The sequence below is a fragment of the Protomyctophum parallelum genome (genome assembly GCF_964188405.1).
Source record: "Protomyctophum parallelum genome assembly, chromosome: 21".
NCBI classification, from domain to species: Eukaryota; Metazoa; Chordata; class Actinopteri; order Myctophiformes; family Myctophidae; genus Protomyctophum; species Protomyctophum parallelum.
Genome location: NC_139713.1, coordinates 6,319,812 through 6,347,598, shown reverse-complemented (window position 1 = coordinate 6,347,598; position 27,787 = coordinate 6,319,812). Strand labels below are relative to the sequence as shown.

The 27,787-nt window shown below is 47.5% G+C and overlaps 1 protein-coding gene across 2 annotated transcripts; it reads left to right on the top strand.

Moving 5' to 3' along the window:
- Nucleotides 1–84: 84 nt before the first annotated feature.
- Nucleotides 85–27,787, top strand: aebp1a (AE binding protein 1a). Of its 2 annotated transcripts, XR_014571018.1 has the most exons (22): nt 85–912; nt 2,405–2,665; nt 2,833–2,898; nt 4,809–4,856; nt 5,327–5,365; nt 5,461–5,529; nt 6,058–6,117; nt 6,872–6,949; nt 11,665–11,774; nt 12,325–12,464; nt 12,988–13,072; nt 13,820–13,964; nt 16,193–16,272; nt 16,875–16,998; nt 19,028–19,224; nt 20,335–20,508; nt 21,478–21,603; nt 23,417–23,669; nt 24,098–24,237; nt 25,535–25,634; nt 26,253–26,937; nt 27,073–27,787. XR_014571018.1 is itself a non-coding variant. In XM_083794205.1 (21 exons), exons 1-21 carry the CDS (start codon nt 630–632, stop codon nt 26,852–26,854), a joined length of 3,180 nt encoding a protein of 1,059 aa, XP_083650331.1. In that variant the 5' UTR covers nt 85–629; the 3' UTR covers nt 26,855–27,787. The 2 variants fall into 2 exon arrangements, 1 of the variants encoding a protein (XP_083650331.1); XM_083794205.1 differs by having other exon boundaries at nt 26,253–27,787.

Sequence of the window (27,787 nt, the reverse complement as noted above, 5' to 3'; positions counted from 1 at the left end):
AGAGGAGAGGAGAGGAGAGGAGCAGTGTGACTGACTGGGGAGTGGGTGAGCAGAGGAGAGGGAGCTGAGGCTGTTCACAAACTTCATTCCAGACAGCTGCATTTCCTTTCCTCCACCATTGCCAAGGGGGCCGCCAGGCTTTTAAAAACCTCCAGCCCTCTGCAGTCATCAGTCCCCTCCTCTCTCTCTCTCTCTATCTCTCTCTCTATCTCTCTCTCTCTCTCTCTCGCTCTCTCTCTGTGCATGCAGACACCAGCACCAAGTGGGAGACAAGAAGACTCCACACACCTCCACAAATCATACGTTCACGTCCAGTCTTCCCACTAGCTGTGACCGAGGAGACGCAATAAGGTGAACGCAATAACGTTGCATGCTCCATGCCTTGAAGACAGAAGCCTTCATGGACATAATGCAGTAAAGGTTGGTGCAGGTCAAGGAGGACGGACAGGCTGCTATAGCTGGATCTCTGCAGGAGCAGCTCATAGAGGTTGAGCTTGACTGTCTGTGTGTGAGGAGCCTGGGATTTACTCCTCTGACAAGATTTTCACTTTGTTTTCGTCCTCTTTCTTTCCTGAAGGAATTGAGTTTGTTCTCGTCTCAGTGCTTAACCATCCTAAGCGGTGTCAAAGATGAGGGTCTACGTGTTGGTGGTGTGGGTGGTTCTGAGCTGCCTGTGTGCTGCTGGACATGGACAACAAGAGCAGATCTCCACGGGCCAGACGTCCACCATCATCACGGACGGGAAAGGACTGGATAAGGAGGACAGGCAGCTGGAGGCTGAGGAAGGAGAGGAAGATGCTGCTATGATGATGATGATGAAGGATGAGCCTCCTGTTGAAGAAGAAGCCGTACTAGAAGAAGACAATAAGGTCAAAGCCAAGAAGAAGAAGAGTCCAGAGGAGCTAGAGGCTGGTAAGTCCGTCTACAACATCATCTCACACATGCAGCGCTTTACCGTCAGTAACAGCGCTGGCGCTGGGAGTAAAGCTTTGCAGCAGCAGCTGCTGTGTCAGATCAGATTGTGAACTTTTTTTTGTCACACAGCTGCCCTTCTTTAAATGAAAAACATGTGGCCCAGGAACTTAAGAGGCCATCTGCACACAGCTTCTCTTGTCTGTTGTTCAGATGGCCTGTTGCATGTGTGCGCGTGCATGCGCGTGCGTCTGTCTACTGTATATCATGTGCAGTACCGTATGTGTATGTGCGTGCACTGCTTGCATGCTTCCCTACCTCCTGACTCAGACACGGCTTGCAGCCAAAGAGAACGTGGAGGCTCCACAAACAACAGGAAAGACTGCAATCAGCCAGTCAGTGAGTCAGCCATTCAGTCATTCAGTCAGTGAGTCAGGCCAGGCCTGCGTGACATTTGGTTTGCATTGAGCAGCAGCAGACCCACTCACCCTGTCGAGGTGCTCCTCCTCCCCAAACATGCCTCCACATTTTACCCTCTGAAGGGAGTAAAATTAAACGCTCCTCTTCAAACGACCATTTGTCAATGCCACCATTTAAATAACAGAACACGGAGATGGCAGATGGCTCCCGGGTATACCGTACACTTACCCATACAAGTTTTACAGGTGTAATAAAGCAATAAGCAGCCGTTTGTTTGCACTGCAGTATGTGTTGTGTTTTTGCATGGGTATACAGTCAGCTGTACGTGGGGGTCTGGCATGCTCTTGCCAGAGAGACCACACAGATTCCATGACCTGGATTCTCCACCACTCATACCGTGTCGGAACGTCGGAATCTTAAAAAGGCATTAGTTTTGAAACCTTTTTTGCTTTGCTGGATGATTTGTTACTTGAATATCCCAGTAAATGAGTATATAATGCATGGCATGTCTGTGCAGAGTTTTGGGGAGAAATACAAAATATGACCACAAGGAATGTTTCCACTATGATTTTCCACAAATTAGCAGAGTTACGAGAGGACCCCAAAAACAACAATGTTCTGAGCTAACTTTCCACTGAGGGCAAAACCAGCAAAACCACACGCTGGCTGCTTGTTTCCAACATCATCCGTGTATACACTGCTGGTTTAGGTGACACAAAAATAATTTCATAAGTATTGCTATAGTTTGATCTGCCCTATACTTTAGATTCTTACTATTTTATTCTCTAAAACAAGTGGGATCCATCCTGGGGCTTAACCACTTAAACATATATACTTTGTTGTTGTTGGTCCCCTCCTTTCTCCCCCCCATTTTTCACCACAGTATAGACTAGAGGCTTAACCTACATCAATGAAGAAAGCATGTGTGCGTGCGTGCGTGCGTGCGTGTATGTGTCTGTGCAGTCTGTTTGTTGCTCTCTCTCCCCCCCATCCCCCTGCCTCTCTTTAAGGTTCCTCTTGGCTTCAGTAAACATCATTTTTTTTAATCCATGCCTGTCGTGTTGTTCCTCAGCCAGGGTAAAGAAAGCCGCAGAGAAGGAGGCCAAGTCGAAGAAGCCGAAGGCCCCGAAGGCCACCAAAAAGCCGAAGGCCCCGAAGCCCACCAGGCAGCCCAAAGCGCCCAAGCCCACCAAGAAGCCCAAAGCGCCCAAGCCCACCAAGAAAGCGAAGGTTACAAAGACCCCCGCTCTGCAGACCACCACCACCACCACCAGGAGTCCCACCATGGACGAGGAAGAAGAGAGAATTCTCATTGAACTGGGCTGGGACACATGTACTGTACAACTTTGATTCCACACTTTTCTTTTTTAGCTGGGTCCAGTAGTTCTTGCATAGTTGCGTCTCTGCTGCCGGTGTGAATTCAGTGTTCAGGTCTTCGCCGTGCAGTCCAGATGTGCTGATGTAGGAATGATTATCTCATCTGGTTGTTTGTCTCCACAGTGCTCCAGCCTGTTGGGACTCCAAAAGCCTCCGACAGGGAGGAGCCTTTTGAGACAGAACACCACGGTAAGACAACAACAGCAAATTACACCTCTGATGATGCCTTTCAGGAAATTAATTTCTGTTATTTATTCACGTCCCAGTATATCTAATATTATATCTAAAATAAAATGAAAAAGCAGATAATTTGAATGCCTAATAGATAATTCCCTTGTACAATTCAATCAATCAATCAATCTTTATTTATATAGCACATTTTTCAGGCAGCGAGTGCAGTTCAAAGTGCTTTACAGTAAGAGCAAAAAATAATATATATATATATATATATATATACATATACATAATCATACACATACATATATATGCATAAATATAACAAAAATAGCAAAAAAACAAAGCAAGGAAGCATCAACTACATAGTAATAACAAACAGAAAAAAAACAATAATAAAAAGGAGAGACTAAAAACAGGAAAAGGACATGTAATGATCTAGGAGGTAAAAGCAATGCTAAAAAGGTGTTTTAAGATTTGGTTTAAAAATGTCCACAGATTCAGAGAACCGTAGATCCCTTGGCAGGCTGTTCCACAGCACGGGCATAGTAGCTAAAGGCGGCTTCGCCATATTTCTTTGTTTTTGGGGTCTCTGGTATCTCTAGGAGACCAGCACTGGATGATCTAAGTGGTCTGCCTGGCACATATTTTGGAAGCATTTCTGAAAAATAGATAGGTGCATTTCCATTTAGTGTTTTAAAAACAAGTAAAATAAATTTTAAATCTATTCTAAAATATAATAGGCAACCAATGCAGGGGCTTTAAAATTGGTGTAATGTGCGCTCTGCGTTTGGTCTTTGTCAGCATGCGGGCAGCTGCATTTTGGACCAGTTGTAACTGACCAATGGACTTTTTGGAGACAGGAGAGCATTGCAGTAGTCAAGCCTGCTGGTGATGAAACAATGGATGAGCTTTTCGGTGTCATTTTGGGACAGGAATGGTCGGACTTTGGCAATGTTTCTCAGATGGTAAAATGATATTTTTGTGGTGTTTCTGATATGAGCCTCCACGTTCAGGTCACTGTCAAAAATAACACCAAGGTTTTTCACCTGGTCCTTGGTGTGAAGTGCTTTTACTTTAAGGTATGCAGATAATTTATCCCTTTCGGCCTTTGCACCGACAAGGAGGATTTCTGTTTTACCTTCATTTAATTGCAGGAAATTAAGGCTTTAAATCCCCCTGTCCGGTATTGTATTAGATTACACATAGTTTCATGAGACTTGGGATGGGAATGATCAGTAGGCTGCCCCAAAGAGATGATTATACATTTGCGGTCAAAAAGGTCAATTTTCCAGGGCACAAGAGACCACTTGGGCCCTATTTTGCGTGTAGGTGTTATGACTTAGCTTAAGACCTGGAGGTGTCACTGTGTGGCCGATGCTGTTTGGCCTCTCAAAATAGCTAAACGGCATTGACCAGGTCTTAACTTAAGTCATAAGACCTGGTACTTAAGACACGCAAAATAGGGCCCAAAATGTTCAAACTATAGAGATGTACGATTGTACGTACGCGTGTGTTCAAAAAGACTCGTCTCTCGTTTTTTATGGGGAAGTTTTTGCCACCGGGCAAAACAGAAACACGTAGACTAAATTGAGAGGCAGCATTGGCATGGATTTGTTGAATATATCATGTCAAGTTTCGCCTCCACCATGAAAATGGTCATAATGTTTAGCATCAGAAAAGGGATCAATTAGTACCAAAGTTTAAACACCAGGTTGAAAGTGCATGGTTAAACTAATAATGATGTATTTTTGAAGGGCGCTATAGCCCCTCCAACGTCTGGCTTTTGAAATTACGTCATATGGCAGCCAAGTCTATGGACTTTTAATGTTTGTTTACAGCACTTTAAACAAGCATTACCAGGCACTTCTCACATCTCACTTCTCACGAGTGTGATTTTTCTTTTCTTTTTTCTTTTTTTGCAGGTCCACCAGAAACTGTCACCGAAGTGACCGAACCCGATCTCATCAGACGTATGTTTCACGAAAAACATTTTCATTTAGTGTTTTCATCTGTGTTTTTTAAGTGCAAACTCTAAGCGAGCAGGATGGGGTGGTGGGGTTGGACCTGAAGATATGGCCATGCCCTTGATTGCCTTGTTGTAGGTCATCATCTCCAGTGTTTTGAATTGGTTGCAGGAAGCACCCCGAGGCCAGTGAAGGGAGCGCAGAAAGGGGAGACGTAAACATTTTGGGAGAGAGAGTTGGTGTTGAGGAACCAAAACCAAATAATTTTACTCTCGTTTACTAATACGATAATAGCAATGCTGCAAAAAGGAATTACTGTACTGATCCGTCTCTGTCGTCTATGTCCAAAAATGATACGTAGCTTGCGAAGTTAGTTCATTTGACACTTTGGTGTAATGTACGATCCAGTAGGGCATTAATTTATGAAAAGAGTCAGTTATGGTCTCATTGATTATGTGTTTGTTTAATTTAAACAGGCAAGCACACCACAACAACCGAAATGACGTACATACCAGGTAACTATTGATAATATTATATACAGTATACCCATGGCAAATAGTTTATTTTGTATTTATTATTATTTAATATAACTAGCTGATTTATATTCCAGAGGAATCCACGACTGTGTCGATCTTAAATCCATGGTATGAAGGGTATGAAGAATATGATTATGCTGACGGTAAGTATACAATATCTCCACTGTCTTTGGTCTTGTGTCAATGAACCATTTTAACCCATTCTGACCTGAGATCAGATTCATACGAGGTTTCCACATGGACACACACTGGTCTGATTAACCCATTCTGACCTTAGATCAGATTCTAAAAATGTCAGTCGTTCTTCGATTTTTCAAAAATAGCAGACCTACAAGCTCGTATCGCGCAATGTGGTTCAAATCTTTGAATATATATTCTTTCAGAGGAGCGAACGTTTTTAACTCAAATCTTTGCTTCCGGGGCGGGGGTCCCTGGAACAACATATTTTGAGATGGGGGATCCACAGCTAAATTCAGATAATTCCTGGGGGTCCTTGACATGAAAAAGGTTGAGCACCACTGACATATAGAAACATGGGGTTTAATCTATCTAGTCCAAAATGGGTTAAGTGACATTTTGCTTTTAAGCCATATTTCCATATTATGTTATCATCGTATATGTGTCGGTGTCGTGAAAATGTGTCTTTTCTCCCCCCCCCCCCCCCCCCCCAGTGGCCGCTAAGAAACAGGAAGAGGAGGCTGAGAAGGCTCGCAAGGAGAAGGCAGAGAAAGGTCTCAGCCTGCTTGGTTTTTACTGTTTTATCAGGGAAATTAATGTTTTCACATCCCTCTGTGTCATGCATGGACTTATTACAACATCAACAACGAAACCTTGATGCAACATTGGCATTGCAGAAAATATTAACCTAATGAAATGACAAATGGGGAAATTAAGGTTTCCTCATTCATTAGAAGGGCAATAATAATATCCGTCACCAGAAGCAGGAACGTATACGTGTCTTCTCAAAAAGTCTAACGTTCATTAGAAGGATGATGTCAGTCACCAGGCAGCAGAAGCAGGGACGTGTTTTCATTGAGTCTAACATTCATTTGGAGGAAAATATCAGGGGGGGGGGGCTCAGGGGTAGAGTGGCTGGATGGCAACTGCAAGGTCGCCTGTTCGAACCCTGTGGGCTCCCCCAGAGTTAGTGTCTGAGGCACTGACTGAACCCCTAATTGTTCCTGATGTGCTGGTTGGTGCCTTGCATGGTTTCCGCCACCATCGGTGTATGAATTTGTGTGAATGGGTGAATGTAGTGCACAATTTATGTAAAGCGCCTTGGATAAAGGCGCTATATAAATGCACCATTTACCATCAGTGGCCAGAAGCAGGAACGTTTTCATTGAGTGATACTTGACAGACATTTAAGTGTATAAGTATATAGGTTCACTGTACCCTTACAGTAAGTACAGTACACATGTGGAAATGTTTAGTGAGGCGAATGTGTGTCACATGCTGTTTTTCCATCATCCTCCTCCTCCACAGCTGAACGACTGAGGAAGACGTGGGAGGAGGAAGAGGAGGAGAGACTGAGACAGATGTCCGTCATCGTTGAACCAAAGAGTAAGACTGGGTTTCACAAACCGTGTTTAACCCGTTTTGGTGTTTTAAGCATTATGTTATGCTTTAGCTATTTAAAAAATAGCAGATCTACAAGCTCATAGCACGGCACCGAGTGCCGCGCTATGATATTTTTTTTAAATCGTGAAAATGTGGCACAAACCTTTCAATATATATTCTTTCAGAGCGAACATTTTTAACTCAAATCTTTGCTTCTGGGGGGGTCCCTGAAACAACATATTTTCAGATGGGGGTCGGCGGCCAATTACATATAATGTTGGGGGTCCTTGACATGAAAATGTTTGAAAACCACTGACATAGAAACATGAGTTTTTCAGAAAACTGTCAGGATTTAGAAGACATTTGTAGAATCGTCCTCCGGTCTAAATGGGTTAAGGCCCTAAAGTTCGTATTTGAACTGGGGACGCCACACTCTTGACAAGCACATGGAATTGTAGTCATTACATTTAGTTAGTTTAGTTTAGGTGTTAAAATATCCAAACTACAAGCTCTTTTTCACAATGTTTGCCTCTTTCAGTATATGTAATTTTAGAAATGTTGGCCAATTTGGTATTAGAATGTTTTAAAAACGTATACTGTATGTCGATTTGTTTATTGTTGAGCAAAGCGGGTGCCTTATGGGCTATAGTTCCAAACATCGCTCCTATGGCTGGAACTATCCCATTGAGATAGAATGAGCACTTCCGCATTCCATTGTTACAATGGGAGTCAACGCTAGTGTCGCCACTCTCTTACTATATTGCTCTGGTACTACCCACAGCCTTCGCTCGAAACTGAAACATAGGTTTACAGCTAAACATAGGTTCATTACAATATGTTGGTTATAGTGTGGACTTTACAGCCATGCAGTGTGAACTAAAATGTATCTTGTGGTGCAACCAAACATCGACACAGTTTCGTATCAAACAAACTGGTTTAAATGCACCGTGTAGTGTAAACCTTTCACAGCTGGTGCAACAGGCTGCTGGAATTTATAGATAGATGTTTGGCAGAGCCGTGGCAGGCTCTGTGGGTTCATTCAAGGAAAGAATGCTTTTGATAGATCCATTAAAACACACAAACATTATGCTCACTAGAGCAGGGCTTCTCAACGTTTCTTGGCTCAGGTCAGCCCTTTAAATAGCGTTTCCATCTGATCCACGGCACCCTGCCCTGAATTACATTGTTACCGAATTTGAAAATATTTCCCCCTAAGATACAGTATATGTCACAAGGAAAACCTGACAGACTATCAGTTTCCATTAGGAGTCGGACATATTGAAAATAACTTTACACTTGAACCCCAGCATCCCTATTCTGGGGGGAATATCCCCCACCCCCACCCCCACAACATCCAAATAATCAAACATATGAATCCAAGAAAACAAAAAAACAGGAGAAAAAACAAAAAACATAACAAAAACGCACAGACACAAAGGTAAACAGAAAAACAGCTTGACATAACTACAACAGTACGGCATTTTTCAAGTTGAGTGTAAGGCTAGGCTGCAGGAAAAGAGCAGGAGACAATATACATTAGATAATGTGACCTTGTTAGTCACAGGCCCGGCCTGCATCCAGTCCTCGCTCGCTCACACCCCCTCGGAGACAGAGGCCCCGGAGACCCCCCCGCCCGCCACTACATGACTGGCCGGAGGCCCCCGCCCCCCCCCCCCCCCCCCCAGCTCACGACCGGCTGCAAACCGGGCACCTACGACTTCTTTAAAGCATTTTTACAGACACACAACGACCACTAAACGACACTTTTACAGACCCGACAACCTCTACACATACACCGAAACACCCCAATACAATATCACAGAAGTCCATCTAAGTATGACATTTTCTGGCAAACAGATTTGGTGTTGATTCTGCGGCACCGCTGGACGTGCGTCACAGCATCCTACCAGGACGCCATGTTGGCACCGCTGGACGTGCGTCACAGCGTCCTAGCAGGACGCCATGTTGGCACCGCTGGACGTGCGTCACAGCATCCTAGCAGGACGCCATGTTGGCACCGCTGGACGTGCGTCACAGCATCCTAGCAGGACGCCATGTTGGCACCGCTGGACGTGCGTCACAGCATCCTACCAGGACGCCATGTTGGCACCGCTGGACGTGCGTCACAGCGTCCTAGCAGGACGCCATGTTGGCACCGCTGGACGTGCGTCACAGCATCCTAGCAGGACGCCATGTTGGCACCGCTGGACGTGCGTCACAGCATCCTAGCAGGACGCCATGTTGGCACCGCTGGACGTGCGTCACAGCATCCTAGCAGGACGCCATGTTGGCACCGCTGGACGTGCGTCACAGCATCCTAGCAGGACGCCATGTTGGCACCGCTGGACGTGCGTCACAGCATCCTAGCAGGACGCCATTTTGGCACCGCTGGACGTGCGTCACAGCATCCTAGCAGGACGCCATGTTGGCACCGCTGGACGTGCGTCACAGCATCCTAGCAGGACGCCATGTTGGCACCGCTGGACGTGCGTCACAGCATCCTAGCAGGACGCCATGTTGGCACCGCTGGACGTGCGTCACAGCATCCTAGCAGGACGCCATGTTGGCGCTCACGCTGTGAAATCCTGGACGGCAGCGTTTAGAACAGCCTGGCCGTTGTCAAGTATTTGTCAAGCAGACTTCATGTTAATCCTACTATAAATGCGTCACGTCTCTCTCTGTGTGTGTGTGTGTGTGTGTGTGTGTGTGTGTGTGTGTGTGTGTGTGTGTGTGTGTGTGTGTGTGTGTGTGTGTGTGTGTGTGTGTGTGTGTGTGTGTGTGTGTGTGTGTGTGTGTGTGTGTGTGTGTGTGTGTGTGTGTGTGTGTGTGTGTGTGTGTGCGCGGTTGTAATACACGTAACTCGAGAACCGCTTGCCCCGCCGACTTCAAATCCGACACACACGTTCCACACCCCCACAGGGAGTGCAGTGCCCAGTATGGAGAACAAAAGGCTCTGGTCAGGCTCTGCCAGTGGGCCTAATGAGCCAAACGTCCCCTCACCTGTACAATTTCCAGCCTCTGCCTCAGCCAATTGATTGCCATGGCAACCCCACAACCTGCAAATTGATTACTTAACCACTCAGTTTGCACTCTTCAGACACAGGCAGACCGACATAGTTTCATTATACTTTAAATTATTTATTTAGGGACATCCACAATCATATTATACAACCATTTTTGTCCACTCCTTCGGCTAAAAATGGCCATAGCCGTCATCACAAATGTGATGAGGTCAGCACATTTGGGCACATTTAGCCCAAGCAGTGTTTTTCGTGCAAAACGAATGCTTGCAATGATTCAGAATCATGAAAACCCCCTAGTTTTACATGCTACATGCTACTTGGAAAATGTGCCTTATAGGTTGTTAATGGTACCCCAACTTTCAGCAGCTGTTTCCCAAGGGAGTTGGGTTGGAACAAATTGATATGTGATAGTACTAGAAGACACCTTTATGAACACACTTTATTTATTTTGTGAAGATTTGCCACACATTTAGCTAACTCTCTCTAACTATGTCTCTTGTCTCCCTGTCAGAGTGTCCTCCTCTGGGGTTAGAGTCCCATAGGGTGGATCTAACTATGTCTCTTGTCTCCCTGTCAGAGTGTCCTCCTCTGGGGTTAGAGTCCCATCGGGTGGATCTAACCATGTCTCTTGTCTCCCTGTCAGAGTGTCCTCCTCTGGGGTTAGAGTCCCATAGGGTGGATCTAACTATGTCTCTTGTCTCCCTGTCAGAGTGTCCTCCTCTGGGGTTAGAGTCCCATAGGGTGGATCTAACTATGTCTCTTGTCTCCCTGTCAGAGTGTCCTCCTCTGGGGTTAGAGTCCCATCGGGTGCATCTAACCATGTCTCTTGTCTCCCTGTCAGAGTGTCCTCCTCTGGGGTTAGAGTCCCATCGGGTGGATCTAACTATGTCTCTTGTCTCCCTGTCAGAGTGTCCTCCTCTGGGGTTAGAGTCCCATGGGGTGGATCTAACTATGTCTCTTGTCTCCCTGTCAGAGTGTCCTCCTCTGGGGTTAGAGTCCCATGGGGTGGATCTAACTATGTCTCTTGTCTCCCTGTCAGTGTCCTCCTCTGGGGTTAGAGTCCCATAGGGTGGATCTAACCATGTCTCTTGTCTCCCTGTCAGAGTGTCCTCCTCTGGGGTTAGAGTCCCATAGGGTGGATCTAACCATGTCTCTTGTCTCCCTGTCAGAGTGTCCTCCTCTGGGGTTAGAGTCCCATAGGGTGGATCTAACTCTGTCTCTTGTCTCCCTGTCAGAGTGTCCTCCTCTGGGGTTAGAGTCCCATCGGGTGCATCTAACCATGTCTCTTGTCTCCCTGTCAGAGTGTCCTCCTCTGGGGTTAGAGTCCCATCGGGTGGATCTAACTATGTCTCTTGTCTCCCTGTCAGAGTGTCCTCCTCTGGGGTTAGAGTCCCATGGGGTGGATCTAACTATGTCTCTTGTCTCCCTGTCAGAGTGTCCTCCTCTGGGGTTAGAGTCCCATGGGGTGGATCTAACTATGTCTCTTGTCTCCCTGTCAGTGTCCTCCTCTGGGGTTAGAGTCCCATAGGGTGGATCTAACCATGTCTCTTGTCTCCCTGTCAGAGTGTCCTCCTCTGGGGTTAGAGTCCCATAGGGTGGATCTAACCATGTCTCTTGTCTCCCTGTCAGAGTGTCCTCCTCTGGGGTTAGAGTCCCATCGGGTGGATCTAACCATGTCTCTTGTCTCCCTGTCAGAGTGTCCTCCTCTGGGGTTAGAGTCCCATCGGGTGGAAGATGACCAGCTAATGGCCTCCTCCCAGTCACACCATGGCTTCTCTGCTCAGAGGGGACGCCTCAACATGCAGGTACAGTACGAGTACGCTCTTATTTTGTTGTATCACTGCCCACATGTGACATTCCACATGTTGATCTGACCTCATAAAAATGTACACTCAAGACAATCATGCTCCATATATGGCCAGTACAGAATTCATTCCATATGTTGATCTGACGTCATCAAACCCTGTACACTCAAGACACACTCCATATATGACCAGTACAGAATTCATTCCATATGTTGATCTGAATGCCAAAGCACCATCGCTCGCCCAGCAGTCTGCCGTCTGCCGTCACCCAGGCGGATGGATGCGTGCACATAAGGGCAAGGTCGCTTCTCGCCCTCAGGGCGTCTTACTGGTTGTTTAGGAAACAACGTGTGTGTGTGTGTGTGTGTGTGTGTGTGTGTGTGTGTGTGTGTGTGTGTGTGTGTGTGTGTGTGTGTGTGTGTGTGTGTGTGTGTGTGTGTGTGTGTGTGTGTGTGTGTGTGTGTGTGTGTGTGTGTGTGTGTGAGGGTGTGTGTGTGTGTGTGTGTGTGTGTGAGGGTGTGTGTGTGTGTGTGTGTGTTGTCCCATGCAGAGCTCCAGTGATGAAGATGACGTGTATGGTGGAGCATGGTGCTCTGACCCAGACGAGAAGACCCACTGGTTCGAGGTTGACGCCCGCAGAGAGGTGGAGTTCACTGGAGTGGTGACCCAGGGAAGGATGTCAGAGACACAGTGAGTTCCACCTTTTCAAAGTTGAAGGGACGGAGGGGTAGCGCTGCTGTGTACCAAAGAGAACGGGAAATAAGTGACAGGACGTGTAGGTGGGTGATTGTAGATGTAGACGTGCATGTGTTCTGCACACATGCAGGCAATAAATATGTATGTCCGACTGCTATTGTCCTTGCACTGTTAGTCTCGCGTAGCTAGACAACTATTCCACAATCTCCGAATGCTACATAGAGTCCGAAACTACAGCTCCCAAGAGCCGAGTAACGGAAGCCGCCTCTGCTGCTCAGACCGGGAAGATATTCGAGGGGATGCGTCACATCCACATTATCACTTACTCTGTTCTCCAGACTGTATGACGGAAGGCAACAGTCTGGCCACGCTATTGCACTGTAAATCAAAAATGCTGAGCAAAATGGATTTGAGTTGCTCTTGATGTAAAAATTAAAAATAAATTACCAACAAAAATGTGGTCACAAAAACGATATTCAAAAACTAATTGGACTAACTGATCTAATTTAATTGCCAGCGAGGATTTCGTGTCGTCCTACTATGTGGCCTTCAGTAACGGCAGCCATGATTGGACCACACTTCATGATGGCTATGCTGAATGGGTGAGTGCAAAACAAGAACATTGATATTTATTATAAACAAGTGCCATTCATTCCACATTAACCCATTTAGACCTGAGAACTGATTCTACAAATGTCTTCTAAATCCTGAACAGTTTTATGAAAAACCTATGTTTCTATGTTAGTGGTTCTCGAACTATTTCATGTCAAGGACCCCCAGAATGATATGTAATGTAATTGGCCCCTGACCCCCAATCCACGGCCAAATACGTATTCATTTGGGGGTCCCTGACTAGCCCCGTTTGGAACCTCACCCCCCGCTGTTATCTCAGAGAAGAGGTTCCGTGTTAGGATATCCCTGCATAAGTCCAAATCGGTTGAGCCCTCCAAAAGCAGTGGCGAAAACCCTTTTCGCAGTATCGTATCCAAAAAGCAAAGGTATTTCTACAGAGTTACAGATAATACATTTGGAAAAGTAAAAGTGTGGTGAAACAACTGCTTAAATCAGGCTTAATAAGGTGATCAGGCGATAAGATTGCATTGTGAAAACATGGTACTGGCTGACTTCATAAGCTTTGTAAGCGGTTGTAGCGCTGTAGAAATACCATCACTTTTTGGATACCATACTGCTTTCGCCGCTGCTTTTGGAGGGCTCCACCCATTTCGACTTATGCAGGGATATCCTGACACGGAACCAGCTCTCTTCTCAGAGCTAACGACAGGGCTATATATAGTCCCTGACATGAAAAGGTTTGAGAACCACTGCTTCTAACGGTCTCTGCCGTGCAGATGTTCTACGGGAACGTGGACCGCGACACTCCGGTCATGGTGGAGTTCGACAGGCCCGTGGTGGCGCGCTACCTCCGCATCCTGCCTCAGAGCTGGAACGGCAGTCTGTGCCTCAGGGCCGAGGTCCTGGCCTGTCAGCTGCCCAGTGAGTATATAACCAGTCTCTGCCTCAGGGCCGAGGTCCTGGCCTGTCAGCTGCCCAGTGAGTATATAACCAGTCTGTGCCTCAGGGCCGAGGTCCTGGCCTGTCAGCTGCCCAGTGAGTATATAACCAGTCTGTGCCTCAGGGCCGAGGTCCTGGCCTGTCAGCTGCCCAGTGAGTAGAACCAGTCTGTGCCTCAGGGCCGAGGTCCTGGCCTGTCAGCTGCCCAGTGAGTAGAACCAGTCTGTGCCTCAGGGCCGAGGTCCTGGCCTGTCAGCTGCCCAGTGAGTAGAACCAGTCTGTTCCTCAGGGCCGAGGTCCTGGCCTGTCAGCTGCCCAGTGAGTATAGAACCAGTCTGTGCCTCAGGGCCGAGGTCCTGGCCTGTCAGCTGCCCAGTGAGTAGAACCAGTCTGTGCCTCAGGGCCGAGGTCCTGGCCTGTCAGCTGCCCAGTGAGTAGAACCAGTCTGTGCCTCAGGGCCGAGGTCCTGGCCTGTCAGCTGCCCAGTGAGTAGAACCAGTCTGTTCCTCAGGGCCGAGGTCCTGGCCTGTCAGCTGCCCAGTGAGTAGAACCAGTCTGTGCCTCAGGGCCGAGGTCCTGGCCTGTCAGCTGCCCAGTGAGTAGAACCAGTCTGTGCCTCAGGGCCGAGGTCCTGGCCTGTCAGCTGCCCAGTGAGTATAGAACCAGTCTGTGCCTCAGGGCCGAGGTCCTGGCCTGTCAGCTGCCCAGTGAGTAGAACCAGTCTGTGCCTCAGGGCCGAGGTCCTGGCCTGTCAGCTGCCCAGTGAGTAGAACCAGTCTGTGCCTCAGGGCCGAGGTCCTGGCCTGTCAGCTGCCCAGTGAGTAGAACCAGTCTGTGCCTCAGGGCCGAGGTCCTGGCCTGTCAGCTGCCCAGTGAGTAGAACCAGTCTGTGCCTCAGGGCCGAGGTCCTGGCCTGTCAGCTGCCCAGTGAGTATAGAACCAGTCTGTGCCTCAGGGCCGAGGTCCTGGCCTGTCAGCTGCCCAGTGAGTAGAACCAGTCTGTGCCTCAGGGCCGAGGTCCTGGCCTGTCAGCTGCCCAGTGAGTAGAACCAGTCTGTGGCTCAGGGCCGAGGTCCTGGCCTGTCAGCTGCCCAGTGAGTAGAACCAGTCTGTGCCTCAGGGCCGAGGTCCTGGCCTGTCAGCTGCCCAGTGAGTAGAACCAGTCTGCGCCTCAGGGCCGAGGTCCTGGCCTGTCAGCTTCCCAGTGAGTATATAACCAGTCTGCGCCTCAGGGCCGAGGTCCTGGCCTTTCAGCTGCCCAGTGAGTATATAACCAGTCTGTGCCTCAGGGCCGAGGTCCTGGCCTGTCAGCTGCCCAGTGAGTATATAACCAGTCTGTGCCTCAGGGCCGAGGTCCTGGCCTGTCAGCTGCCCAGTGAGTAGAACCAGTCTGTGCCTCAGGGCCGAGGTCCTGGCCTGTCAGCTGCCCAGTGAGTAGAACCAGTCTGTGCCTCAGGGCCGAGGTCCTGGCCTGTCAGCTGCCCAGTGAGTAGAACCAGTCTGTGCCTCAGGGCCGAGGTCCTGGCCTGTCAGCTGCCCAGTGAGTAGAACCAGTCTGTGCCTCAGGGCCGAGGTCCTGGCCTGTCAGCTGCCCAGTGAGTATAGAACCAGTCTGTGCCTCAGGGCCAAGGTCCTGGCCTGTCAGCTGCCCAGTGAGTAGGACCAGTCTGTGCCTCAGGGCCGAGGTCCTGGCCTGTCAGCTGCCCAGTGAGTAGGACCAGTCTGTGCCTCAGGGCCGAGGTCCTGGCCTGTCAGCTGCCCAGTGAGTAGGACCAGTCTGTGCCTCAGGGCCGAGGTCCTGGCCTGTCAGCTGCCCAGTGAGTAGAACCAGTCTGTGCCTCAGGGCCGAGGTCCTGGCCTGTCAGCTGCCCAGTGAGTAGAACCAGTCTGTGCCTCAGGGCCGAGGTCCTGGCCTGTCAGCTGCCCATTATCTCACCGTCCACCTATGACGGCATTGTTTAAATTGTCTAATTTGTCTCCAGTCTTTGTCATGAAGACTGGAGGAGACAGTTCTTGTTTTAAACAAGAAAGGCTTGTTTTGAAATCGCCTTTCTTGTTTTGAACTTTTAAAGAAAATGAAAATTCAAGGTTAAGCAGGTTAAAAGGGGCATACCACAGATTTTCAACATTTTACTATGTTTTTACTATGAATCACATCTTGATGACATGATCACTGTTAATGATCACCGTAATACCTTCTGCCCATGTAGACAGCTACCGCAGTGAGAACGAGATTAACCCTTCAGATGACCTGGACTTCAAGCATCACAACTACAAGGACATGAGACAGGTGTGTGTGTGTGTGTGTGTGTGTGTGTGTGTGTGTGTGTGTGTGTGCGAGTGTGTGTGTGTGTGTGTGTGTGTGTGTGTGTGTGTGTGTGTGTGCGCGTGTGTGCGTGCGCGAGCGTGTATGTGTGCAGTATAAGCACACAGCTCATGCCATGATATGATGACATGAATGACGATTACAGTACTTCTCTGTGCATGCGTGCGTGCGTGCGTGCGTGTGTGCGTGCGTGCGTGCGTGCGTGCGTGCGTGCGTGTCTGTCTGCATCCATTCGTTTTGTCATTCAGTCATATAGTTATAGCTTTTTAGTCTACTAGCAATTTCCGTTGCTTAGTTTTTATTTATTTATTAGTCCTTATTGGTCGCGTTACTAAACGTTCCTGTTCTCCCTTTGAGCTTCTTCGGTAGTGGGTACTGTATTTATGAGCATTGTATGTCTGTCCTGTTTTTTGTTGTGTATTTCTTTGTTACTGGCAGAGCTGTGTTACTTATTTTGCCTCTTGTCTTGGCCAGTTCACACTTGTAAAAGAGACTTCAGTCTCAATGTGTTTTTTACTGGTTAAATAAAGGTTAAATAAAAAAGAAATCTGTCTGTCTGCATCCAGATGATGAAACTGATCAACGAGGAGTGTCCCAACATCACCAGAATCTACAACGTGGGCAAAAGCTCCCAGGGCCTGAAGATGTACGCCATGGAGATCACGGATAACCCTGGAGAGCACGAGATAGGTACGAGGAGGCACAGACGGACCCGCTGTAGTCAGCTGGGTCCCGACCGGGAAAACGTCTAATCGTTCTTTTGGGTCTCGACCTGAGAGGTTTGGGAACCGTAGGACGCGCAGAGCATTATTCAAGATGTTTAGGGGACGGAGAAGAGTGTGTGGAGCATGTTGTCCAGGGTGTTTTAGAGAAGGGAGAAGAGTCTAGGACGTGTGTAGCGTTGTCCAGGGTGTCTTAGGGAAGGGAGAATAATCTAGTAGGATGTGTGGAGCATTGTCCAGGGTGCGACAGAAAATTTACATCTTCCACAAAAAACAAACAACTGCATAAAAATGCAATTCATTATTAAGAGTCTAGGACGTGTGTAGCGTTGTCCAGGGTGTTTTAGGGACAGGAGAAGAGTCTAGGACGTGTGGAGCGTTGTCCAGGGTGTTTTAGGGACAGGAGAAGAGTCTAGGACGTGTGGAGCGTTGTCCAGGGTGTTTTAGGGACAGGAGAAGAGTCTAGGACGTGTGTAGCGTTGTCCAGGGTGTTTTAGGGACAGGAGAAGAGTCTAGGACGTGTGGAGCGTTGTCCAGGGTGTCTTAGGGAAGGGAGAATAATCTAGTAGGATGTGTGGAACATTGTCCAGGGTGCGACAGAACATTTACATCTTCCACAAAAAACAAACAACTGGGTTGTGTCTTGTGTGATGTTCTATATTTACGTGCTAAAAGAGTGACTTTTAGAGCTTAGCAGCTTACAATGTATGTCAATGAGGACTGAGGAGCATACATTTTGAATTATCAATTTCTAATCAACGGAGCAATTATTTTAGATTTCTTGTCCACCTTTTGGAGTTACATCATGGTAAACTAATTACACAAACCAAACCTCTCCTTGCCCTTTACGACGTGATTCATCGATTATTTTTATTAATCAAAGACTTAATGGATCAGTAAATAACCAATAGTTGCTGCCATCGGAGTAGAGCCACTTCGCATGGAAAGGAGCCAGCTTAGGTGGTTCGGGCATCTGGTTAGGATGCCTCTCGGGCATCTCCCTAGGGAGGTCCTTGAGGCTTGTCCCACTGGGAGGACCAAGGCACAGTTGGAAACGACTCACTGGCCTTGGAACGTCTCGGGATCCCCCAGGAGGAAATTACTAATGCTGCTCTGGAGAGGGAAGTCTTGTCCACCGCGACCCGACTAAGGATAAGCGGTTGAAGATGGATGGATGCTGCCCTCCCTAATTAGCTCTTCACTAAGTCCCTCCCCAACCCATCCTTGTCCAATAGGCACGTTAGCAGTGAAGAAAGTTTGACCTGCATAGCAACCGTTGCTACTCTATTTGGATTGGCATTGGACAATCGCTTTTTGGGGTGGGATTTAGTGAAGGGCTAAGCCAGAGTTTCTAATTGACCGCTGTCACATGTTCATGTCGTGTTGCTATAGGCGAGCCAGAGTTTCTAATTGACCGCTGTCACATGTTCATGTCGTGTTGCTATAGGCGAGCCGGAGTTTCTAATTGACCGCTGTCACATGTTCATGTCGTGTTGCTATAGGCGAGCCGGAGTTTCTAATTGACCGCTGTCACATGTTCATGTCGTGTTGCTATAGGCGAGCCGGAGTTTCTAATTGACTGCTGTCACATGTTCATGTCGTGTTGCTATAGGCGAGCCGGAGTTTCTAATTGACTGCTGTCACATGTTCATGTCGTGTTGCTATAGGCGAGCCGGAGTTTCTAATTGACCGCTGTCACATGTTCATGTCGTGTTGCTATAGGCGAGCCAGAGTTTCTAATTGACCGCTGTCACATGTTCATGTCGTGTTGCTATAGGCGAGCCAGAGTTTCTAATTGACCGCTGTCACATGTTCATGTCGTGTTGCTATAGGCGAGCCAGAGTTTCTAATTGACCGCTGTCACATGTTCATGTGGTGTTGCTATAGGCGAGCCGGAGTTTCTAATTGACCGCTGTCACATGTTCATGTCGTGTTGCTATAGGCGAGCCGGAGTTTCTAATTGACCGCTGTCACATGTTCATGTGGTGTTGCTATAGGCGAGCCGGAGTTTCGCTACACGGCGGGTGTCCATGGCAACGAGGCGCTGGGCAGAGAGCTGCTTCTGCTGCTGATGCAGTTCCTGTGTAAAGAGTACAACGACGACAACCCCAGGGTGCGCCGCCTGGTGGAGGGAGTGAGAATACACCTGGTGCCCTCGCTCAACCCCGACGCATATGAACTGGCCTATGAGATGGTAAGATGACGAGTCACTATTATATAGACCTTCTGACTATTATAGACTGTTCTCAAAGTAGGTTTCTCGAGGGGTCCCTTACGGGTCTGTAACTCTGAGAGTGTAGTCCAGTTGGTTCCATTTGTACACTCTCAGAGTTAAATTAGCATTGACTTTACAGTATAAATTGGGGGTCCCAGAGATAGAAATGCTATTAAATGGGGGTCCATAACCTAATGCATGTCAAACTGGGGGGTCCTTGAAATTAAACTGGTTGAGAATCACTGCTGGAGCCGTCAAAATCTTCTCTTATGAGCTCTGAGGGCTCTGAGGTGTGAGCCCTATAACATGTGCTTACTGTGGCCCCCCAGGGCCCTGAGGTGTGAGCCCTATAACATGTGCTTACTGTGGCCCCCAGGGCCCTGAGGTGTGAGCCCTATAACATGTGCTTACTGTGGCCCCCCAGGGCTCTGAGGTGTGAGCCCTATAACATGTGCTTACTGTGGCCCCCCAGGGCTCTGAGGTGTGAGCCCTATAACATGTGCTTACTGTGGCCCCCCAGGGTCCTGAGGTGTGAGCCCTATAACATGTGCTTACTGTGGCCCCCCAGGGCTCTGAGGTGTGAGCCCTATAACATGTGCTTACTGTGGCCCCCCAGGGCCCTGAGGTGTGAGCCCTATAACATGTGCTTACTGTGGCCCCCCAGGGCTCTGAGGTGTGAGCCCTATAACATGTGCTTACTGTGGCCCCCAGGGCCCTGAGGTGTGAGCCCTATAACATGTGCTTACTGTGGCCCCCCAGGGTCCTGAGGTGTGAGCCCTATAACATGTGCTTACTGTGGCCCCCAGGGCCCTGAGGTGTGAGCCCTATAACATGTGCTTACTGTGGCCCCCAGGGCCCTGAGGTGTGAGCCCTATAACATGTGCTTACTGTGGCCCCCAGGGCCCTGAGGTGTGAGCCCTATAACATGTGCTTACTGTGGCCCCCAGGGCCCTGAGGTGTGAGCCCTATAACATGTGCTTACTGTGGCCCCCAGGGCCCTGAGGTGTGAGCCCTATAACATGTGCTTACTGTGGCCCCCAGGGCCCTGAGGTGTGAGCCCTATAACATTGTGCTTACTGTGGCCCCCAGGGCTCGGAGATGGGCAACTGGGCCCTCGGCCACTGGACGGAGGAAGGGTACGACATCTTCGAGAACTTCCCTGACCTCAACAGCGTCCTGTGGGGGGCCGAGGACCGAGGCTGGGTGCCTCGCGTCGTGCCCAACCACCACATCCCCCTGCCGGAAAACTTCCTCAACGGCTCCGTGAGTTTATGTTCTTCTATGTTTGCTGTCGGCTGGAAACCATGTCCTTCTATTGGCCGAAACGTACTTTTTATAGGGTAAAATAAATAAATATATATTAAATATATATGTATACCTCTGCTGTCGGGAGGGAGGAAACCTCATAACTCCAAAATGTTCATTTTTAATTAAGGAAATGAAAAATATATTTTTTTAAGTAAATGAATGAAACACTTTTTTTTTAAACGATGCAATACTGCCTCATCAAAGTTGGTGTTGTGACTTTAGATATTGTCAATTACTTGCATGAGAAGGAGAGATGTGGTGGAGTTAGCTGCTTTAGCAGACAGTTTGAGGGTCCGATGGAGTTAAAGAATGATGAAATTTGGACTTTTTTGCCTTATATAGGATGTTAATGGTATGGTCACATATTATGCTAATAACTCAAATTTCCCACGGGAGTTGAATTTCAAACTTCTAGTACATGTTATTAGACACCTTTATTTATAAAGTATATTTATTGGTTTTTTTTAAAGACAAACAGACATTACACAACAAGAACATAATAACAAAGAAAAGAAAAACAGCTCAGGCACAACACTATTATAAATAAAAATATTGAATATACAAACTACAAAGACATGACAACAAGGACACTGAACCATAATGACAAGTGACTTTCGAATTTTCATAGACTCCCAATCAGGGAATACATCCATACAGTACATTAATACATATATTAAAAAGGCAGACAACAGTTATCATAGGCACCAAATCATTACAACAAGAGCAGACCCATGCATGCTCCACTCAAAGGCGGCAACCGCCACCCCTCCAGGCGGCAGGGAGGGCCACCGCCCCAAGAAGCGGCCCCGACGCTATTAGACACCTTTAGAAACATTGGTGAAGACATGTCATTTTCATAGGTTTCTCTTCCTGCTGTTATACCAGGTGGTTTTCATAGGTTTCTCTTACTGTCTGTTCTACCAGGTGGCCACTGAGACCAAAGCCATCATCTCCTGGATGGAGCGCACGCCGTTTGTTCTGGGGGCTAATCTGCAGGGAGGAGAGAAGCTGGTGGCGTACCCCTTTGATATGCTGAGACCACCCAAGTCCGTAAGTCTGTTCCACAGTGCTGTACAGTGGCGTACCCCTTTGATATGCTGAGACCACCCAAGTCCGTAAGTCTGTTTCAGGGAGGAGAGAAGCTGGTGGCGTACCCCTTTGATATGCTGAGACCACCCAAGTCCGTAAGTCTGTTCCACAGTGCTGTTGTACATGAGTGGTTCCCAAACTTTTTCACATCAAGGACCCCCAACATGACACTCATTAGCCATGCCAGGGACCCCCTCATAAGAGAATATTTTTACGGCTCTAGCAGTGATTCTCAAACCCGTTTAACTTCAAGGACCCCCAGTTTGACATGCATTAGTCTACATGGACGCCCATTTAATGGCATTTCTATCTCTGGGACCCCCAATTTATATTGTAAAATCACTGTTAGTTAACTCAGAGTGTACAAATGGAACCAAACAGACCCGTTAGGTTCCATTTGTACACTCTCAGAATTACAGACCCATAAGGGTCCATTTGGTTCCTAACTATCATTTCGCTGGGGACCCCCTGGAACTCCCTCAAGTACCGCTAGGGGTCCGCCGGTCCGGGGACCCCACTTTGGGAACCACTGCTGTACACTACAATGAAGACAATACATTGTAAAAAAAGAACAATAAACACATAAACACATTTCAAATACAATAAAATCCCCTCATAATATACAAATTAAAAGTAAATTGAAGAGATGGGTTTTCAACTGGACCACTTATACTCCTGTATATACAGTACATACAGTACACTTCATTGACCGAGATCCCCCGGCGGTCTCTCCTTTTTGACTAGTGCTAGCTCCTCCCAACGTCTGGCTCGGAAATTGCGTCATATGGCAGCCAAGTCTATGGACTTTTAATGTCTATTTAGAGGACAATGTTTGGTTATTATAGGAGTGAGGCTTCACATGAGCGTGATTCCCCCACAGTTTTGGGTCTGAGAGGTGGCGAAATGCCATCAAATGGTGGTTACGTGGCTCAAATGCAGAATAAATAATGGACCTTGACATGAAAAAGCGTTGAAAACTACTGCCTTACATCAGTGGTTCCAGGGGGTCCCTAGCTAAATGATAGTTATACTTACAGACCCATAAGGGTCCATTTTGTTGTGTACAAATGGAACCAAATTGAACCATTTCGTTCCATTTGTACACTCTAAATGTTAAATTAACATTGATTTTACAATGTAAATTGGGGGTCCTAGAGATAGAAATGCCATTGAATGGGGGTCCCTAGACTAATAATGCATTTCAAACTGGGGGTCCTTGAAATTAAATGGGTTGAGAGCCGTAAAAATCTTCTCTTATGGGGGTCCCTGGCATATCTTTTCAAATGGGGGTCCGTGGGGCTAATTAGTGTCAATTTGGGGGTCCTTGACATGAAAAAGCGTTGAAAACCCACTGCCTCACAACATCATCCCGTGACGTTGTCCCAACCAGAGTGTAGAGTAGGAGAGTAGCGACACGCTTTGATCTCACCGCAAAGCGGGTGCCTATGGGCTATAGTTCCAAACATTGCTCCTATGGCTGGAACTATCCCATTGAGACAAAGCTGGCGCCTATGGGCTATAGTTCCAAACATTGCTCCTATGGCTGGAACTATCCCATTGAGACAAAGCTGGCGCCTATGGGCTATAGTTCCAAACATTGCTCCTATGGCTGGAACTATCCCATTGAGACAAAGCTGGTGCCTATGGGCTATAGTTCCAAACATTGCTCCTAAGGCTGGAACTATCCCATTGAGATATAATTCGGCATTCCATTGTTACAATGGGAGTCAACGCTAGTGTCTCCAGTCTCTCACTACATTACTCTGGCCCCAAGGTGCCGGACATGCGCCACGGCGGTCGCCACGGCGTGGAGCACCTGAACGAGGAGACGTGGGCGAGGCTCCAGCGCCAGAGCGAGGGGGCGCTGAGGGAGACGGCCGACGACACCATGTTCCGCTGGCTGGCCATGTCCTACGCCCACAGCCACCTGACCATGACCGAGACCTACCGCACCTCCTGCCAGACCGACGACCTCACCGGGGGGCAGGGCATCATCAACAGAGCCGGATGGAAACCTGTGGTGGGAAGTGAGTTTGTTTGTTTTTGGCTTTTTTTACACCTTTTTCCTCCCTCCCTCCTCGTTATGCCCTCGTTGGTTCCCTCAACAATTTTTTTTTAAATATATTTGGTGCTTTTTTTCCTTTATTGATAATCACAGAAACGGGGAGGGAGATGGGGGGGGGGGGGGGGTAGACAGTAGACACACAACAAAGTTTGTCGGGGTCGGGACTCGAACCCACGACACACTGTCACACTGAATTACCAGCCAAGGTGCCTGGACCGCTAAGCCAGCCCAGGCCACCTCAACAAAATATTTGAGGGGCGCTAGCTTTGAGTGTTTGTGCAAACACAAACATGACTGATAATATTGCTCAGATAGGATGAACCGATTAGTGCATTCCTAAACCAAAACCCTCCTCTGTGCTTGTCTATAAACGGTCATGATCCACTCCAGGTATGAATGACTTCAGCTACCTGCACACCAACTGCTTCGAGCTGTCCATCTTCGTGGGTTGTGACAAGTTCCCTCATGAGAGTGAGCTGCCTCTGGAGTGGGAAAACAACCGGGAGTCCCTGCTAGCCTTCATAGAGCAGGTAAGAGACTACCGCTGTTACCATTAGAACCAGGTAAGAGACTACCACTGTTACCATTAGAACCAGGTAAGAGACTACCACTGTTACCATTAGAACCAGGTAAGAGACTACCACTGTTACCATTAGAACCAGGTAAGAGACTACCACTGTTACCATTAGAACCAGGTAAGAGACTACCACTGTTACCATTAGAACCAGGTAAGAGACTACCGCTGTTACCATTAGAACCAGGTAAGAGACTACCACTGTTACCATTAGAACCAGGTAAGAGACTACCACTGTTACCATTAGAACCAGGTAAGAGACTACCACTGTTACCATTAGAACCAGGTAAGAGACTACCACTGTTACCATTAGAACCAGGTAAGAGACTACCACTGTTACCATTAGAACCAGGTAAGAGACTACCACTGTTGCCATTAGAACCAGGTAAGAGACTACCACTGTTACCATTAGAACCAGGTAAGAGACTACCACTGTTACCATTAGAACCAGGTAAGAGACTACCACTGTTACCATTAGAACCAGGTAAGAGACTACCACTGTTACCATTAGAACCAGGTAAGAGACTACCACTGTTACCATTAGAACCAGGTAAGAGACTACCACTGTTACCATTAGAACCAGGTAAGAGACTACCACTGTTACCATTAGAACCAGGTAAGAGACTACCACTGTTACCATTAGAACCAGGTAAGAGACTACCACTGTTACCATTAGAACCAGGTAAGAGACTACCACTGTTACCATTAGAACCAGGTAAGAGACTACCACTGTTACCATTAGAACCAGGTAAGAGACTACCGCTGTTACCATTAGAACCAGGTAAGAGACTACCACTGTTACCATTAGAACCAGGTAAGAGACTACCACTGTTACCATTAGAACCAGGTAAGAGACTACCACTGTTACCATTAGAACCAGGTAAGAGACTACCACTGTTACCATTAGAACCAGGTAAGAGGTAATTTTTAAAATAATCTGGAAAGATAATTACAAGAACATTGGATTATATTTTAAAAACACAAATCTTGTATGTTGGGGTGCCTCCCTGGCACAACAACATATTTAGGAGTCCGCTGCCAAATACACATTAATTAATTTTGGGGTCCTTGACATGACAATAAATGTATTTTGTCTTAACCATTAAATAGCCGATCGACAAGCTTGTCGATCGACTATTTTCAGCGAAGATATTTAATGTATAGCGAAAACAGAAAATACAACCATATACTGTGTAATATAGGCTTTATTCGGCTCGCTGTGTGATCTCTAAAGTGTTGTGTCCTTTGCCCAGGTGCATCGTGGGATAAAGGGTACAGTGAAAGACATGGAGGGGAATCCAATAGCAAACGCCACCGTGTCAGTGGAGGGGATCAAACATGATGTCAAAACTGGTATGTGCTCCATAACCATAACACAATAAGTTGGACCTTCCTTTTCATCCGACACAGAGTGTGTTGGCATCATGGACAATATTGCTTCATACAGAATGAAATCATTTCGATCAGAGATTCATATTCTTAACTAAATACATGTAATCCTCCTTTAGTTTTACACGTGCCTCAAAACATTTAATCTGAATATTACTTTTGACATTTGGCACAAAGTGCTTCTGCCTGGTTTATTTTTGGTACATTTTCCAACCAGATGGAAACAATGGGACTAACTGTTTACTTGTTGATAATTTCCTCTTTATCTAAACATCAAAACGATCAGACTGAATTGGAATAAACAATCATGTAGGCAATATTAGTTTGGGTCCAAAATTCAGCATGCAACCAAGTATAAAATAACTTAAACTGGATCTCTTGTCCACTAGTCCCTCCCTAACATTTTACTCAGTCATTATAGCTTCATTTTCATTTAGTTTTTTATTCAGTTTTCGCCAGTGAAATAAGGTAGTTGACGAACATTTTTACGTCATAGTATTAGTCGACGAAACGTACTGGAACACTGGAACACACCCTATACATTTCTGCGTCTGTGCCCTTCTTCTCTGTGTGTTCATCCAGCTGCCGGCGGTGATTACTGGCGCCTGCTGAACCCCGGGGAGTACCGGGTGACGGCCAAGGCTGACGGCCACACCCCTCAGACCCGGCTGTGCATGGTGGGCTACGACAGCGGAGCCACCAAGTGCGGCTTCCACCTGGCCAAGTCCAACTGGGACCGCATCAAGCAGATCATGGCGCTCCACGGAAAGAGACCCATCCGACTCGTGCCCAAAGCGACCGCCACTACAACGACAACAACAACGACGACGACGACGACGACAACGAGCGCACGAGGCGCCGGTGGTGGCGGTGGCGCGGCGAGACGGACCGAAGGAGGCGAGGAAGACGGGACGGCGGTTGACTCGCAGTCGCACAACGCAGAGCGCCTCCGGAGGCTCCGGCAGATGCGCCTGCGCCGGCTCCGCCTTCAGAAAGCACGACAGTCCTCCACGACGACGACGACGGAAGCCACGACGACGACGGCGGCGCCCACGACGACAGCACCTGCGCCCGAGAGTACAACTTCCTGGTACGACTCGTGGTTTCCTGTGGATAGCTACGAGTCGGAGCCCACGCAGCAGTACCTGGAGATCGGCATGGATGATGACATGATTGATTACTAAAGCTAAAATAAATCTACACGTATACTCGGGTCGTATTGGCGGTGCCGTGAGCTGAAAATAGCCGATCTACATACATACTGTACGTCCAACGCCAGCAGCTGTAGAGTAATGCTTATTATGCTCCGACTCACCTTATAGATCGGCCAAAAATAGCCGATCTATAAGGTGCTTGTGGAGCGGCAATCTTTAGCGCACGATATGGGCATGCGTTGGAGTAGCTCTGGTCCATAGCCCTAATGCCCTTTGCTGCGTTGCATTACGGCTATGTGACTTGCCCTCGCAGGAAACTCGCTAGAGTAACTCAAATTATTTTTCTTGTGCATTGTGTACGTGTGGTGGGGGGCTCCGAGTGCGTCCACTAAGGGAAGTAAGCTTTCTAATAACACAAGCCGCCTTTGTATTGGTGAGTATAGGTAAAACGTTCTTTTTATTTTCGCAAGCAGAGGAGGAGAGGCTGGTCTGCATTTCATACGAGGGCAGGAAGACAAGAGTCACATTGCCTTAGTTAATGCAACGGCAGCAAAGGGCATTAGGGCTATGGACCAGAGCTAGCGGCGGAGCATAATTGAAGCATTACTCCACATCTGTGTTGTGAAAATGATAGAAGCTTCCTAGCCAGTCAGGATAAATCTGCCACTGTGCCGCATAACAGCTGCAATCAATCATACAACGATCGTCACACATGCTTAGGTCATTAGTGTCATATGTGCTTTATTTTATTTTGAAAAGGTGGGTCTGTTTATATACCGGTACTCTTTTTTTTATATTTGTATTTAAAGGGCTTTTTGTTCTCTGTGTGGAACGTTTTATTTTTTAAATATTTTTCTAATGCCGATGATCTGATATGACTTAAATTGTATCTGCTGAGCAGAAACAAACACAGCAAGACAAATGTAATTGAATCTACGTTCAATAAAGCTGTTGAATGATAAA

Bases quoted from the DNA above. Each gene is read 5' to 3' on its own strand.
- aebp1a (XM_083794205.1), top strand. From the start codon at position 630: ATGAGGGTCTACGTGTTGGTGGTGTGGGTGGTTCTGAGCTGCCTGTGT. The intron at 6,950-11,664 runs GTAAGACTGGGT...TCTCCCTGTCAG, and splicing joins CGTCATCGTTGAACCAAAGA to AGTGTCCTCCTCTGGGGTTA. The intron at 20,509-21,477 runs GTGAGTTTATGT...CTGTTCTACCAG, and splicing joins AAAACTTCCTCAACGGCTCC to GTGGCCACTGAGACCAAAGC.